General features: G+C 37.0%; 2 protein-coding genes across 2 annotated transcripts; both read left to right on the top strand.

Moving 5' to 3' along the window:
* Nucleotides 1-1,727: 1,727 nt before the first annotated feature.
* LOC127451421 (homeobox protein Hox-B6a-like) lies at nucleotides 1,728-5,113 on the top strand. Its single transcript, XM_051716137.1, has 2 exons — nucleotides 1,728-2,229; nucleotides 3,294-5,113. Exons 1-2 carry the CDS (start codon nucleotides 1,800-1,802, stop codon nucleotides 3,545-3,547), a joined length of 684 nt encoding a protein of 227 aa, XP_051572097.1. The 5' UTR covers nucleotides 1,728-1,799; the 3' UTR covers nucleotides 3,548-5,113.
* Nucleotides 5,114-5,558: 445 nt separating this feature from the next.
* Nucleotides 5,559-8,376, top strand: LOC127451417 (homeobox protein Hox-B5a). Its single transcript, XM_051716132.1, has 2 exons — nucleotides 5,559-6,648; nucleotides 7,262-8,376. Exons 1-2 carry the CDS (start codon nucleotides 6,069-6,071, stop codon nucleotides 7,507-7,509), a joined length of 828 nt encoding a protein of 275 aa, XP_051572092.1. The 5' UTR covers nucleotides 5,559-6,068; the 3' UTR covers nucleotides 7,510-8,376.
* Nucleotides 8,377-17,333: the final 8,957 nt, after the last annotated feature.

Genomic DNA, 17,333 nt, shown 5'->3' with positions numbered 1-17,333 from the left:
TTAAACTATTCAAAGCAAACGTAAATGCAATATAAATTATTAACAGACTAGTTACACACGTGTGTTGCATGTTCAAATAATGCATATATGACATACTCACATGCGCTCAATGTAATGCTGCACACTCCATGGCATTAACGGGACGTTTTGGCACACTATACGAAAAGTTAAGCGACAACGCATGCCATTCCATGTCCAAATAGGTACCAAAATGTCAATTTTTCCTCATCAGTACAAAAGTGACTTCAGCCGATGTATTCAAAAAAGTTGTAATATGACTTTGTCACTCAGTTGGAAGTTGTGTCCTGTCTCTCGTAGACGAAAATTAATACCTGTAGAAAAAAAAATGAATAAGTTAATAATGAAGTAGAAATGAAGTAAAAAAAAAAAAAATGAATTTTTGATGAATTTTTATTTTATTTGTATTATTATTGGACTATCACAAACGAGATTTGACTAAGAATGAATATAACAACTGATAGTAGTTATTACTAATTCATAATTAACAAATGTTGACATGGCCCTTCTCTCCATCGCTTACTTATACAAATGGAAACACAATAGATGCTTTTCCGTTCTCAGAATACTATGCAATGCAAAAGGAAACGCAGCATCCTCGTCATAGGAAACCGAAATGAAAGTAAAACGCACGCAACCCCCCGTGCGCCACCTTTAAAAATATCCACTTGTTGTGCCGCAAATGGTTTACTGGTCGTATAGCGACAGGATACCCTGCCACTATAACTGTGCTTTTGGTTAATGAAAAACACACGCACGCTGGACCAGTGCATTGGAACATAGACAAAAAACAGAAATGCGGTTGACCTATTTGCTGGCATTCCCAAAACATCAATTAAAGTAAAATAGTTAACATCTTGTGCGAAATGCTGTTAAAAAGCTTGTTTTCATGCTTATAAACAAAAATGCAACAACAACAACAACAGCAACTAAATACTCGGAAAGCTCGTGCACAGCACGCATCTTTGGAGAATGCATATATACACATATTGGTATAACAATTCCAACAACTGCCAATATCTGTCACACTTGAATATACATTATATTTATATTATGGCCAAGTAATATAAAACATCAAAGTATCGACAGCAGCACATCTACTAGGCTACCTACTTAAATTTGTATTAGCTATTTTGTTAAGTTTTGTTCAGGCTTATTTACTTCGTGGTTTGTGTACATAGACATCGTTTACAATTTATAATGAATGAATTTTATCTATTGTGACTTATTTGTGCGATTCTGGTCACTAAATTACATATGTAAAGTGTAAATACATTTCCCTCACTGATGTAGAGATGAAAAATTAATAAAGCGGTACGGAATAATATTTACTATGAAAATCTCCTGCTCTGGGTCTTGAATGTTGACACCTTTATCTTCAACGGTATAAGCCGACTGTATGAGGGGGCAGAAATTTGATGATGTATTCAATTTACCGTTCTAAAATTCCTATGCGATTCGTACTGTGTACTTTGGAGTAGAGAGGGAGAAGGGATTAAAAACATAGCTTTCTGCTCCGGGGTCCCCCAGCGCGTGCAATCACAGCCCCCCTCAAGGGTGCTATTTTGCAGGCACGTCCGCTGCTATTGGTCAGTGGCTGGTCAGATGGTACGATTTCCCTCTGTCCCGCACTGGCACATAGCCACCCAGCACCCCCCCCCCCAACCCCCCCCCCCCCCCCCAACCTAAAACCCAATCTCCGATAAACTACTAATAGCTAAACCACTTGGACTATAAAACACAACAAATCATAAACCAAGCAAAAGAGCCGTGCCCTCCCAATGAGTTCCTATTTTGTAAACTCAACTTTCCCAGTGACTCTGCCTGGAGGACAGGAGTCGTTCTTGGGACAGATACCGTTATATTCCTCCGGATACACAGACCCTTTGCGACACTATCCCGGGGCTGCTTATGGAGCTACCGGTGTCCAAGAGAAGACCTACCCATCCTCCTTTTACCAGCAAGCGAATGGTGCCTACAGTAGGGCAACCGCAGCCGGTCCCTGCGATTACGCGACCGCAAGCTTCTACAGGGAAAAGGACCCTGCTTGCGCCCTCGCTAGCATAGAGGAACACTCGCTCGTTCTCAGCCAAGACCACCGCAAGACAGACTGCACGGGGTCGACGGGGAAAAGCATCTACTCTGAGGTCGACGAACAGAAGCCGTCAGCGCCTGTTTATCCTTGGATGCAACGGATGAACTCGTGTAACGGTGAGTCCATGTTATTGTTTTTTGTTTTTTCGGTCATTGCTAATATACACGAAGCTAGAACGTGCTACGTGACATAAAGCTTCATTGTACAGTGCCGGAAGCCCATACAGTGCAAATACGTTCCTCTCCACCATACTGTAGTGTCACACTGAAAGCCACTCCTGTAAAATTTAGTGTAATCCCTTATATGTACTTGCTTTTAAGGGAAGAAATATATAAGTATGATTGCCACAACTCATTTAAAATATTGGATAATGGGGTTATGCATGAGCCATGTCTAATTTTGAACAGAAGAGCTGCTGCATCAGGCGAGTGGCTTATCGCAAAATGGCCAGTCTTGTAGTTTTGACATGTCCCCAGCTGCCTTATTGTGCGATATCATCAAGATCACAAGGCAAATACATTTATAATCGTATAACTGCTCTGACAGCCGCACACTGTACCACTGAGATAAGATTTATGACGAGTACATGGCAGTATAAAACACACGAAAGATATCATGATGATCATGCAATAGGGCTATCTATTTCATGAAACTCGACGGGATAATGCAAGCTCTTCTTACTTTTTGAATGCTCTCATATATGGCTCTTCTAATTGAATTCTCTATAACGTAACGTATGTTTATCTTTGTACACGTGCACGTTTAATACAAAAGGACAAGTTTGTCAAGTGGACGCATTGCGTCTATGTTGTTAAATTATATGAAGTTGTTATGAAACATTTAAATAAACAGGCTGTATCTCTTGTTTAAAAAATAAATAAATATGTATCTAAATATCGATATAGGCGTTTCCCATGTAAAATTGTTTGAGCTCTCAACATATTTGCACAAATGGACAAAATATGTAAAGATCATCATCGAGACAAATATTTACACATGTAAAATATGGCAAACATGTGTGATTACTGTATGCATTTAGCAGCTGACTTCAGTTTCATGTCATGATGTCCTTCTCGAGCTGTTTTTTTCCCCTCCGGATTCATCTATCACTGTAATAAACACAGTCTCAGTGTTAATGTTCTAATTACTTTTCCTGTTCCTCTTTTGATTTTATGGACAGGGACCTTCGGTAACGCTGGACGAAGGGGTCGTCAGACGTACACTCGCTACCAGACGTTAGAATTGGAGAAAGAGTTCCACTTTAACAGGTATCTGACCCGAAGGCGCCGAATTGAGATTGCGCACGCACTGTGCCTGACAGAACGTCAGATAAAGATTTGGTTCCAAAATCGGCGAATGAAATGGAAAAAAGAGAACAAACTGATCAACTCACAGACCAGCGGCGAAGAGGAGGAGGAGAAGAGGACAGACTGAAATTATGAACGATAAATCCCATGAAAAAGAAACTGTCACAGAGGGCAGCAGACACCACTCTCTAATCACACAAATGAAGACTTTCCACCATTTTAGCAACTGTAGCATTCCTGTTAACTCATACATTTAATTTCTATTGTGATTTCTGTTCGCTTTTTTTTTTACATGTGGTTTTGTGCGCTATTACCCAGACTTTAGATTTGCTCTTTTACCTGAAATTTCCATGTTGAACAAAGAGATTTGAAATCTGTCATAGTCGTGATCATATTTAAAATGTGCAAAAAATAAAGTAAATTCCCATTGTTTGCAAAAAAACAAAAAAACAAAAAATGTTTTTATTTTTTTTTATTTTTTTTATTTTAGACGTTTAGACAGTTTGACTTAATTTATAGAGTTTGGGTGGAAAGGGCTGGAGCACTTAAATATTCCAGAGAAGCATGGTAGAGGTATGTTAGTCTATACTGGTGCAGTATTCTATATTTTTTTGTACGTGCTTTCTGTTTGTTGTTCAACCCTTCAATAAATCTAAAAAATAATTCCGACTGTCATACTGTCTGAAGGCCGTGTTATATGAAATGATTGATCCTTATTGCGGTGTGACACCTGTATGCTTTCCCTTTTGGCTTTTTATTTTTTGACAAGAAATCTAGATTAAACAAATTTACGATAGACCAATAGGTGATGATGTATCGAGTTTTTTTTTTTTTTTTAGTAGCATTTAAGTGATTCTAGTCTACTGGTCAACGCAATTAACATCCACACAGCTGCGTAACCAGTATTAAATTTTAGTACCTGCCTGAAAATATGTAAATGTTTAATATATTTATTATTGTGCATATGATATTTTGCTACCAATAGTGGTCAGGCAGGCGACAGTGCCCTCCACATGAAATAGGTACACACAAAAGCCAAATAACCCGTCAGTCAGGGATCTGGCTTCGTTTTTTGTATCGCTAAGAGGCCAACAGTTACCCGCTTGGTTCCAAAATACGTCCTACAAAGTGAGAGGCGAGAAGGTTCAGCAGGCTTTCATAGATAACCAAAAGAGAAAGCTGACCTGTCCGTACTGGTCACTCACCCTGAGAGACTCAAAAGCCTGCAGGGCTAAGAGACTCAATAGCCCACATTTCTCAGGTGGCGGCTCCAAATTGTGTAAAAAGAAATCCACCTCCAAAACAGGCTCCACAGTTGACATAATATAAAATAAATTAAGCAGATATTTTTAACAGACAACCAACGTCTTGTGCGACACACATTAAATTATATTTACATCCTTATTAAAACCACGTGTATAGGTTCATACAGGACAGGAGCACAGTATGTCACGCTTCTGCGCAGGGTAGTTATTGTTAACCTGTTACTCATTGCTAAATTCTGCACTTTTCCGCGTATTAAAGAATGTCAGTGTGAACACTGATCTGATGTATTTCAACTGTCCTTTACCGGTTTTAATGTAAGCAAAGGGTATGGAAGTGTGGTACAGATGTATGTCACCGTGCACATACATGAAATAGCAATTGCTTTTTTTGTAAATAAACCATATATCATCTTGGATCATATATCACGGTCTCGCATTCCTTATATTCAGGCCATACACTGTGCGACCAGGAACTCATCATTTTGGCGCACATCTACTAAAAAGCCTTCAGTTTGTATATTATATCTTGAATATATCTTTGAATAGTAGGCTATATATGTTTAACATTTTGTAATATATGATTTGGAATTAATCTGGAATTCATTAAATATATTTATATGTATATATTTAACGTAGCTAATATTCTTATCAATATTTTATGTTTTATTATCATGATTAGAACTTAATAAAAAGTGTATTTTTTATTACTATCAGAGTGACCCCAGGGGATAGGCTTAAGGTTAGTAATATCGAGAAATAAAATCTAAAAATATAGTTGTTTTCTATTTTCTGAATTTTCTATTATACGCAAGTTGTTTAATCCGGAAGGATGTGATTTTACCTTTAGTTATATTAATATTTGCGTATCAAGGACATTGGTTATAGATTCTAGGCAATTTTTGAACGCATAAAGAGTCAATAAATACACTAAACGTTATTAAGATCACAACAAGCTATAAAGAACTTTATGAGCTAAACAAATCATTTTTTAATTCCCACTAAAAGAGAATTACGTAGGGTTTAGAGTTCACATTATCTTCTTTGAGTGCAATTTATTTTATTCCCAGTAGGTGACGCTGTCTGCTCACATGCAGCAAATCCCTGCAATGGGAGGAACACGTTGACTTTAGTCTAACGACTCCTCGTCTCGTCATCATTTGTAACCATAGAGCATGAATTACCTCTTGAAGTCATCAGTGAGAATTTACGACTGGTCAACAAAAGCACGTGATTCTCAAACGCACCCCCACCCCCATATTTGGCCGCATACATAGCAAAAACGAAGTACAGTGCATTGCTATAATTCATTAATACATCATAAATCGTGAAGCACAGCGTTATAACGACCAAGATCTACAAATCAAGCCCTCTAAAACAACCTAAATGAGCTCTTACTTTGTAAACTCGTTCTCAGGGCGCTACCCAAATGGCCCTGACTATCAGTTACTAAATTATGGAACTAGCAGCAGCGCTATGAACGCCTCGTACAGGGACTCCGGCACCATGCATTCAGGCTCTTACGGCTACAACTACAATGGGATGGACCTAAGCGTCAGTCGTTCAACCAACACTGGCCACTTTGGGGCGGTTGGGGACAACTCCCGGGGCTTCCAGTCTCCAGTCCCGGAGACGCGATTCCGGCAGCCGTCAAGCTGCTCGCTCGCGTCTCAGGAGCCGCTGCCTTGTTCCAACAACGAAACACTTGGACCCAAAGGCTCTTCGCCCCCTTCCGACCAAAGCAACACCACCGCGGGTAGTAATCTCACCAACAACACACATTTCACAGAAATCGACGAGGCCAGCGTTTCTTCGGAGACCGAGGAAGCCTCTCACAGAGCGAACAACTCAGCACCCCGGACACAGCAGAAGCAAGAGACCACGGCAACATCCACTAGCTTGGCGACGTCCGATGGCCAAGCTCCCCAAATATTCCCATGGATGAGGAAACTACATATTAGCCATGGTACACACGTATTATGTTTACGCCTCGTTGTTTGTTAGCGAATAAGCATTGTGTTCATTTGTGGTTTTAATCCAAGTGTGGCGTCAGAAACAGCCTTTATTTTAGATTTCCGCAAAAGTGCCATAAATCTATCAAGTGTGAAACCTCGCAAACTGTAGAGGAGAGAATGGGAGCGGGGTGGAACAGAGGGCATCGAGGCAATAAGGCTTGGAAGTTGTTGTTTATTTGAAAAGTTCAGCTTTATTCTGTGTGGGAATGCAATTAGTTTAGTGTTGGAGAACAACAAGGAAAGAAAGGTGAGGATAGTGGAATGGATAAACAGGCTTTGAAAAAAAAGTATGATAATTAAGGATGCTTGATGCTTCATTAAATATGCCACATATTGAGGTTAAAAAGGTACATCGAAACAAAAACAAAGGAAACGCCAAAAGCCTACAGAGTCATTTGGTGATTTTCTTGCACGCATTCATTTGTAAATCGTGAGTTACTCGTGTGTATCTGAATGTGAAAGTCCATATAGTAAAAAAAGTTGTTGGAAACTGCTGTTCAGATCTTGTGCAGCTCCATTCTCGCTAATCTTTATTCCCCTTTGCGTTTTGTCCATACTATTCAGATATGACTGGACCAGACGGCAAAAGGGCCCGAACTGCATATACCCGCTATCAGACGCTAGAGCTGGAAAAAGAGTTTCATTTCAATAGGTACCTCACCCGGAGGAGGAGGATAGAGATAGCCCACGCACTATGCCTCTCAGAACGCCAAATTAAGATTTGGTTCCAAAACCGGCGGATGAAATGGAAAAAGGACAATAAACTGAAGAGCATGAGCCTGGCTACCGCAGGTAGCGCTTTCCAGCCATAGCTGTGTGTATCCCATGCACGTGTGCTAAAGAAAATCACGAGGAAAACCAGATGAAAATAGGTTTCAAAACATTACTTACAGAGTACTGTACATCGCGGCACCTTTCGGCATGTTATGGATGTTCAAGGCATTTTAAAATTCTACTGTGGTACTGCTATAATGAAAACAAAGCTAGTGTTCATATGTTGTTCTTTTAAAACTATAGTGACTTTCATTTTTGGCAAGTAAGTAAAACTGAAGGGGAAAGAAGCTATCAATATACCGCCTGTTGTTCTTGTTATGAATATTGTTTGTGTCAAGTGCTATGTTAAATGCTTTCTTGAGAGTTAGCATGTGAGCTCTTAAATTTTATAACTTATTTACTACTTATACACGTGTATACTTTTTGAGTTTACAGCTTAGAAACGCATCTGTCCTAGTATGAAGTTATGCTGTAGTTCAGTGGTGACTGCAGTAAATTTAGCAGAAGCCTCTGTATGTTTCATGGTCCTCTGTTTTATCATTGTCTAAATAATCACATTCGATTTTTCATGTGTTCAATCTCTCCTGTTATTTTTGAGAAAAAAGGGAAAAGTGTAAATAGTCCTCACTAGATTATTGTACCCGTTCATTCGTGTGTATAGTTGTATTCCAAATATGTAATTGTATATTGCTGGATCATGTTTATGTTCCAAAAGGATGTACATATTGGACATTTTTATTGTGACCAGTTGGCTATCTGTAGTAGGCAGAATGAACGGCAAACGTGTGGAAAACATTAAAAAAGCAATGTCATGTCGAACTGCCTTGTTAGCATTTTGCCAAACAGCTTTTTGTATTTGTTTGTAGTTTAACTTGGAGTAAAAAATAAAGTTCCTCATATTCAAATCCAATACATACAGAGATTTCTGCATCATTCTGTCCTTACAAGCTTTGGTCTCAAATGTAAAATTTTGCTCTTTAATTTACGCACAGTCCAGTCAACTAATTCTTGTCAGTGGTTGACAGTTATCGATTACACATTCCTATTACACTCTGAAACTCAAAATGTTGTACGGTCCTTAGAATTATTAATTTGTTTGCAACGCCACATTGCAAAACCGTTCAAAACTGACTCTTACACTACTATGCTTGGAAAAAGCAAAACGCTAAAGCCATTAAAATGAAGCGAGAAAAGACAACAAGATAAATATTCACCGACATCTGACATGTTTACAAGTGTATTGAAGTTAAGACGTGTTTATAATTTCTATAATCCAACTCATCCTGTTAAAACAATTTTTTAAAAAAAATGATTTCCCATAAAGATGATATAATTTACAAACTGTACACCATATATAACATGCACTGAACCTTTAAACTTACCATGCGTGCCAAATTCTTCTACCTCTAAAGCGAGTTTTGAGAGCCGAGTATAGGTCCCAGCAGTGTGCCAACGGCCAACGACCAACGGCCAACGGCCACTTGCCTTTTGCAATTTTGCTTTTCCCTTCGCCCAAACTATACAACAAGTAGCTATGACATTTACATGTCAAACGGATGAGCGTTTTATCTTGAAGTTAGATCGTAAAAATCGCCCAAGCTACAGACAGATACCCCTTACTGGCTCTCAAAAGTCACGTGGGGTCCATAAAGTTAGTTTTATGGTTTTGGGGAGTTGACAATGTACTATATATTTCACATTCTAGAATGCAAGTGACGGTTTAACTGCTTCGAGGGGATTCTAAAGGGTCAGTTGAGAGGAAGAGCCTACCAGTAGGCCACTACAGTGCCCATGTCTAGTCAGTGTAATGTCTCTCCGGTTCTACCCATTTGGAGGGGGAAATATGGATAGAGGACTGTGTGCGCTCAAAGTAAGTTCAATTTAAGCTTGCATTGGCCGGTGATTTGGTCTAGGAAGACGTGGGAAGGGAAGGAGGGGTACGTCTCAAGTTGTGTCAATCATTTTGTTTCTCTGACTGTGAAGAGAGGTCTTTCGATGTTAGATCGAAGTTCTGTCAAACACTAATGCGTTATAACAAGGTGTCAGGTGTTAACTTGCAAAAGCACTAGCATATTAACTTTAGCTGTAGCCTTAAGGGTCAGTTTTACTAATTGTATTTATAAAAAAACGTTTTGCTAAAATTTATTTAGTTTTCAGTTTACTTTAGTCTTAAACTAAATATCGATGTACGTTTTCACACTTTGAACACCAGTCGAATCTAATAATCACATACTTACCTTTTCTGACCAAGGAACCTTTAAATATTGTATAATATGTTCTCATATTCAAAATATTCAATGGACACTTACTATGAGGTAGAGTATGGAAATATTTCTTGGTATGCCTTCAATTACGTTTTTAATACTTTATTAACATTTTACTTTGAGTGATAAGTGGTGTAGTTTATTTTTTTCTTGTATACATTTTTATTTTTGCTGTTTTGTTTTTCATAATATACCATTTAATTTTTTTTGACAGTATTTTAATTGACTGTAACAGTTGTTTAGTGCATGCTAAGATGAATCATATATGAATTAGTTGAAATCATCTCTCTCTCTCTCTCTCTCTCTCTCTCTCTCTCTCTCTCTCTCTCTCTCTCTCACACACACACACACACACACACACACACACACACAATAATGACAATATGCCTCCCTAAGGTTCTACAAGCAAAGCTTTGTTCCTTCCCCGCCCCTGTATTTTCCATAAAGGAAGCGTAAAGGAACACAGTTACTGCGAACCTTCTGAAAGCTCGAGGAAAGTGTTTAGTTAGCACTGTGATCTAACTTTTTGTTTACCACAGACAAATAGCTATGAGAATATAGAAGAATCACACCGTAAAATTAGGCTATACTTTGAGTAAATATTTTTGATTGTTCTGTCAGACCATTTTTTTTCCCGCCTCGGGTCAGCTCGAGTTCAACTCAAGTATACAGTTTGAGTCTGTATATCATTATGTTACACTCAGGAAAGCGTGAATTACTCCTTCTTTGAAAACTATTTTCTATCTCTGCAGCAACAGAGAAAGTTAGACGATATTACTGCGATTAATTGTCATGGCTAAGTAAATGTTACCAAAGTTTGCAGTAACTACAGTAAAAGTTTGTAAGTTTACAAAGATTCTGGCTACAAGAACAATCCACAGTCAGCACTATGATCTTGAAATGTGATCCACGTTTTTCTCCCAACAATTTACCGTATATAATTTAATAACATGCATAAAACATAATTGTATTTTCCGAAATTCAATTGACCATATTATTGGGAATATACTAACTTTAGTATAATAATAGTATAAAATGACACAGGCTTGTCATATTATTAAAAAAAAAAAAAATACAAAAAAAATAAACTGGGCACTGACAAAATGTTGCATAAATGTTTTATTGTTTTATATATATATATAACCCTGAACCTTTGTTAGAAACACATAGCAAATTATGAGGAAATAAAATATACTTGTTTACTTTTTCATATAAAAATATAAAATGTCGTGATTGTCTTTCCTGCTCTTTTGCATAAAATATCAAATTCACCTCTAAAACAAAGGATCTTAAGTTTTCAGAGTGCAGAATGTTTCAAGTTTTCATGTTTTATGGCCCTCTATGTAATATTTCTGTGTTTAAAAAAGAGGGAGTGAGAGAGAGAGAGAGAGAGAGAGAGAGAGAGAGAGAGAGAGAGAGAGAGAGAGAGAGAGAGAGAGAGAGAGAGAGAGACGAAAAAACTGTTTTGTGAGTATGTGTGTGTGGGTATGTCCACCAAACAGAGTTAGGAAGTCTCAGGCCGTAAACAGGAAGGCGAAACTCAGGTCGAAAGCATGAATCGAAGGTTACAATTTTATTTTTTATCGGCTTCCTATTATAATGACATATTATTGGAGACCAAGCAAAAATGCCTCTATAAAGTCACTTACAAAAATAAACGTATATAAAACCACAATAAATGTCAATCTCATACAATCCATACTTGCAGCATGCAATATAATATGTAAAAAAAAGGAATTGCCTTATACCTCGTGTGTTTATATTTGTTTTGAGTCACTAAGGCGACTAGGCGTTAATTCTAGGTGTGTTTGTGCGTCAGAAAAAATATTTGCTGGGTGTGTGAGATACATTTCGACACACACTTGGGGGATCAAAGGCTACAGTCTATGAATTTGGTTTTAAAGTTTGGCCAAAAGAAATGTACGACCATTTGCCATTGCTATACTTTGCTGTTAATGCAACGATGTCGTGTTTATCTAGTCTGATACGTATCTCATTTGTTTAATGTTTGGGTTCAGAGAACGGATTTCGTAGAATATTTCAATATACAGTTCTCCGACTTCTCTGTCCATTTGGTTGTGTTGCCACATCAGAATCTGAGATGTCTCTGCCTTATAGACGCAGCAATTTTGAACATTTAAATAGCCATTTTAAGCCTAATTCGCTTTGCATATTGATAGGGGCAATCTGCGAGTATATCTCATTCATAATGCATAAGGACGGGATCATCCAGGGGTCAGCAGACGGCCAAAGGATTGCAAAATTTCGCAATATTTATCCTCAAAAGGTGGTGGAGGGTGTTGAGCTGTAATAGGAAAACCCAGGACAACAAAATTTTAAAATTCTTTTATTTACTTTTTTTTTTCTTTTTTTTTGTGTGCCAATTTTATGCATAGGAAAGTATAGAGTGGACAGGAAATGGCAGGAATAAGACGGGAAACGAAAAAGCTGGATTTGAACTCATGAGAAGGATAGCTCAACCTGTGAATCTGCTCTAACCACTAGGCCACGGCTCCAGCCATATAAAGATTGTTATTATTATTTTTATTTTATTTTATTTTTTTCCTCATAAGAAAGCATTTTACCGAAAACTCAAAAGGAAAAAATGCATAAAGTTAATTGAGCGCTGCATACTATATAGGTTTAAATCATATTTGAAATGAGAAATGAGAAATCCCTGATTATGATTTCTGTTGTTGTCTAACTAGGTTGCATTTATTCGTGTGAACAATTTTTAGAGAGAAATACGACTCATGATAAGACTATTTGTTTTGTGAAAAGCTTGGATATGTGAGATTAAATATACATCACCATTTTTGCAATATATTAACATAGCCTACATATAAAAGTAAAAAATAGAAACATAACAAATAAGAACATTTCTACAAGATATTAAAAATAACTACCATCATAATGTATTGTAGCCTAAATAGTAAATAGCTGCAAATAATAATATCTGCCCTCTAAGTAAAAATTTTACTGATCAGTTTTCAATATAACCATAAGGTTACAGGGAAAGTGTAAAATACATGGCTCAATGTTTAGACATAACTAAATCTGAATCCTTTTTTTCAGTTATATATATATATATATATATATATATGTTTTCCTCCTTCTGACGTTATGTTTGCGTATGATTTTTTTGAGATGTAACTCTCCTCCGTCGCCAGCAGAGCCCGCTTCAGACCAAGATCATGATTGCTGAAGATGATGATTTCTGCTTGTCCTCTGCCTATTCTAACAATAAAAGGCTTGGAAACGTCTAAAAACGAAATTTAAATGTTCATTATTACTCTAAATTCCATCCCATCTCAAATCATATCACTTTAGAATCAATTAGCATTTTGTAAGTAATATCTTACAATGCGTACCAGCTTGGCTCAAAGCTTTTGTTATAAATCAATGGTGTGCAATGGCTTTGGTAGTTTTAGGTAAAAGAAAGACTAAGTCTCCGACTCTCCGTCAACGTTTTATTCACAGGAGCGAGAGAATGTGAACGTAGTCTCGTTAAGAGTGGCGCAAGATCTGGCCGGGTCAAAGAGTTGAGGGGTCAAAAGTTTACGTAGTGCGTGACTCGGTCGTTGGCTGTCGACTCGCTGTGCTTGACCAATTGCTGGATGTCAATGGCAAAGTAGGAGAGGGAGAGAGGGAGGGGGAGAAACAGGAGAGGGAGCAGCCACGGGGGAGTGAGGGGTTTCAGACTGTCTCTTTTTAAACGATGAGAGAAATGATAGCAAGAGCAGAGCTGCACACACCGGCCTTGTAACAAAGCGTGTTCCAGCGAAATGGTGTATTGAGGAAAAAAAGGGAGAAGAATCGATTTTTTAAGGTTGGGCACGTCAACGAAAAAGTCCAATGTCTTGCTCTGAGAACATTTGTAAATCTGCGTTTGTTTCCGTCTCTGCAAAAATGCAAAAGGCCGTTTTAATTTTGCATTTAGTCTTTACAGGTGGAAAATATTTCTTTATTACTTTCGTGGTGTGCTTTTAGTTCATGCATTTTGTAAATAAATAAATAAATAAAAAGCGGCTTGTTCATTAGCCGATTAAGGCCAGACAAAAGAAAACTGAACAAAATATTTATTTAAAGAATTATTTGTGAACCTTATAAACATGACTCCTGAAGCAATTAGTGGTAAAATCATCTTAGCCAGTTTGACAATTAGACCTACCTCATAGACCAAAGAGGATATGATTATGATTATTATTAACCCGATCTTAATGAAAATTCGTACATAATTTACGAGTTGGCTATGTCCTTTGGTCTGGCAGGATGTTGTTTGCATAAACTCTTATTACTCTTATCTAAACTTAACCAATCTTTAGAGTGTGTAAACATGATAGGAAGCTGTTGCTTGTGACAGAAGCAAGTAATTGTCCCATATTAGATGGAAAGGATGTCCAGCCACATCATTGGCTGTAGTGAAAGTCCTAGGGATTCAAACAAGTGCAGTCATGATATCATACGAATTAGCCAAATTTAGAAAAGTCGTACGAATACTGACGATTTCGCCATGAGTGTGTGTTTATTATTATTGCTGTTGTTACGAAAATTAGTTGCTGCTGTTATGTTTGTTTTCTATGTTTTTTGTTTATATGTCGTTTCCTAGCTTTTATTCTGTCAAAGTAACTGACAGCAAAACATAATGCATCATTTTTATTTTATTTATTTATTCTGTACTTTCACTTCCTCTGTGTTATCTGTCCTTGGCCTCCTTTTCCAAAAGAATCGTAAGCCTAAGTAGATTGTAGAATCCATCTTACGATTCATCTTAGTTTCGCGGCCTGTTTCCCAAAAGAATCATAGCTTAAAGGTACTTGGAAATGCTAGTAGATTCAGGAATGCTCTGGAGTCCTTGTACAGCGCAAAGAGCATCGTTAGCACATACACTTATGCAGACACCCTGCAGGACAAACGCGAAATTACAACTGATACAATGTAATACCTATATACTGTATACACTTTATGCTAAAACTTTAATATCATGTTTTATTTTACAGACATGTCTAATAATAATAATATTAATAAAAGTAAGAATATTAATGAAATGCATAAAATAGACAGTCTACATGAATGAATATATTAATTGGTAAACAAATAAAGTTATTTGTGGACTAGTTGGTAACAGCAAAGTGGTGGCATGATTGATGCAGACAACTGTATAAATTAAAATCAGAGAGAGAAGAAAAAAGTTAATAACTGCATGAAAATCGTCTGTATATATTGGCTCATCATCCTTGTCTCCTTTTCTGACACCCAAATGTGCTCTGGCTAGCACTACAAGTTGTGTAGCACCACACATGCAGCATTGCTGTCACCGTTATCAATTTTGGGAGTAAAGAGCAGACCTCCGCTTTATCGGTGAATGTCCCTAAAGCGCATCTTCCAAACATCTCCTTATTTTGCGCTGCGTGAAAACATGGTGAACCTCGTAATATTCAATGAATGCTTGTAATTAGCAAGATCATACACGGGGCCTCCTCTGTCTTCACCAATCCTGGAAGCTTTCATATCGAGAGAAATGTGTGAAAACGAAATATCACAAGCAGGCCTGATTATGGAAGCAGATTGTGTAAAATAAATAGATCGTTCTGCACAAAATTATTGTATTACACTATGTTAATATGTAGTTTATTTTAAGAAAATATTTTTAAACAAATATTAACGAGGTAAATTACAAACGATTGTAAAGTTATGTACAAATAGAATAAAGTTACAATGAGGAGCAGCACTATACATTAATATTTCAGCACCCTCATCCGGACAGCGACCCTCTTAAGTAGCACTTAAAGCGCGTCCTCGCACGTACGTGTTAAGTGCAGTTTTGGGAAAGGCACGTAAAATATAACGAACATTCGTAAAATCTTTAGTAGAAAACGCTCTTAACCACTAAGATCGATCTTATTGGGAAAAGCCCAGAGCCATTTATATGAATTGTGTAATTACAAATAGCCAACTGCTTACCTATACGTTCTGACTGGCATCAACTTTATGACGTCATGACATTTACGCGTAAAATAGAACAGAAGACAGGGACAATTGTTGTACACTTTAAAAGGTAAAAATAAAGCGTGTGTGACTGCCCACTGTCTGTTTTCAATGCAAAATTCGCCAATAACATATTTTCTTGATGATTGTGAGAGAATTTAAATTAGATTAGCGATGCCCTATACTTTACTTTAGAAATATTATATTCATTTCTACAGTACATTCACAGTATTTTCCTTGTTGATCATATGGACCATTTTCGAAACGGATGACCACCTGTGGTATTTTGTTTGCATGTTTAAATGTGGACAAGTTGTTCGTCCTACCCACAACTGGAACAAACAAAGGAGATTTGCTTAAGACGCCCATTTCCCTTTCAAAGGCAAACCGCAGCCTTAGCTCACATTTAGTGCGATTACATCAAACCACACTGATCAGCATAAATAATTAAGCAAATAACCGAAATAAATAAAATGTATAATCATTATAATCATTATTATAATAAAATTATAGCTAAAGCAATAATGGTATTAACTTGGAAAGAATCAGCAAATTCATTTCAGTTATAAAATAAAACGTTAAATCTTAAATTCAGCGGAAGATTGAGACCGTGTGATTAGGTGTTTGCAATATCGTTAATATTTATGTGATACATTTAATTGATAGATTTTCAAAAGGCATGTTTGGAATCTGGATAAAGCTACAGAGAAATTGGACAATTGATAATTTGGTCATGAACATTAATTTATTGGCATGAACATTTGTACTAATGGTAGTAGTCAGGTACTATATGTGATGTGATACTAAACGACTCGGTATTCTGAAAAACAACGTGCGTAAGTGGTGAATAATTATATTACAAAATCGTCCCCGTTGGAGTTCAGCTAGAGTTCACAGAATTAATTTCCATTCCATTCTAACATGTTTGGTTGCTGGGCAGTGTTGTGCCCTGCATTACAATTTTTTGGCGGGTTCACATGGCGTTTTAACTAGTTGACAAATAAATTTTGTATTTTTGTTGTTGTTGTTGTTGTTGTTGTTGTTGTTTTATAATTATTATATTTTGTGAAAAGCCTAATATTTTCCCAGTTAACTAATGTCGTCATTCCTTTATTTTCTTATTTATTTATTAATTAATTCATTTATTTATTCATTTATTTGAAGTGGACAAAACTGTAATAATTTGTATCACGTTGGAAATGTCTTAATGTTCTCTTCTGCATCATTATTTTCCTGAAATAAAGAGGAACATATATGCATTCTGGCCCCGTCACTATCTAAAGAGAAGATTAAAAAAAATCAGCTTTACATTATTGTACCCTATTGAAATTGATTGTTATTACCAGCAATATTTTTTAAAGGTTACAAAGATTTTATAAAGGTAACAAACTTCATAAAAAGCGTTGTTTATTAGACTGGACTGTTAGACGTTCCCCAACGTCGTCTTTAGCTTTCTTAATTCAACTAGGGACATAAAGAATTGCTTTGGAGCTGAACTGATTTGTGGGCTTCGAAAGCCTTTTTTGAAACCCCCTCTCTCTAACCATTTTTCTTCAAAGTGAAGACCGGGGCACAATTCAATATGAACGAGCAAACTATGCATTCATTAC

Source organism: Myxocyprinus asiaticus, chromosome 14, assembly GCF_019703515.2.
Source record: "Myxocyprinus asiaticus isolate MX2 ecotype Aquarium Trade chromosome 14, UBuf_Myxa_2, whole genome shotgun sequence".
In the NCBI taxonomy this organism is placed as follows: Eukaryota; Metazoa; Chordata; class Actinopteri; order Cypriniformes; family Catostomidae; genus Myxocyprinus; species Myxocyprinus asiaticus.
Note: the sequence above shows the minus strand (reverse complement) of the source record. Positions and strands in the feature narration are given on the sequence as shown.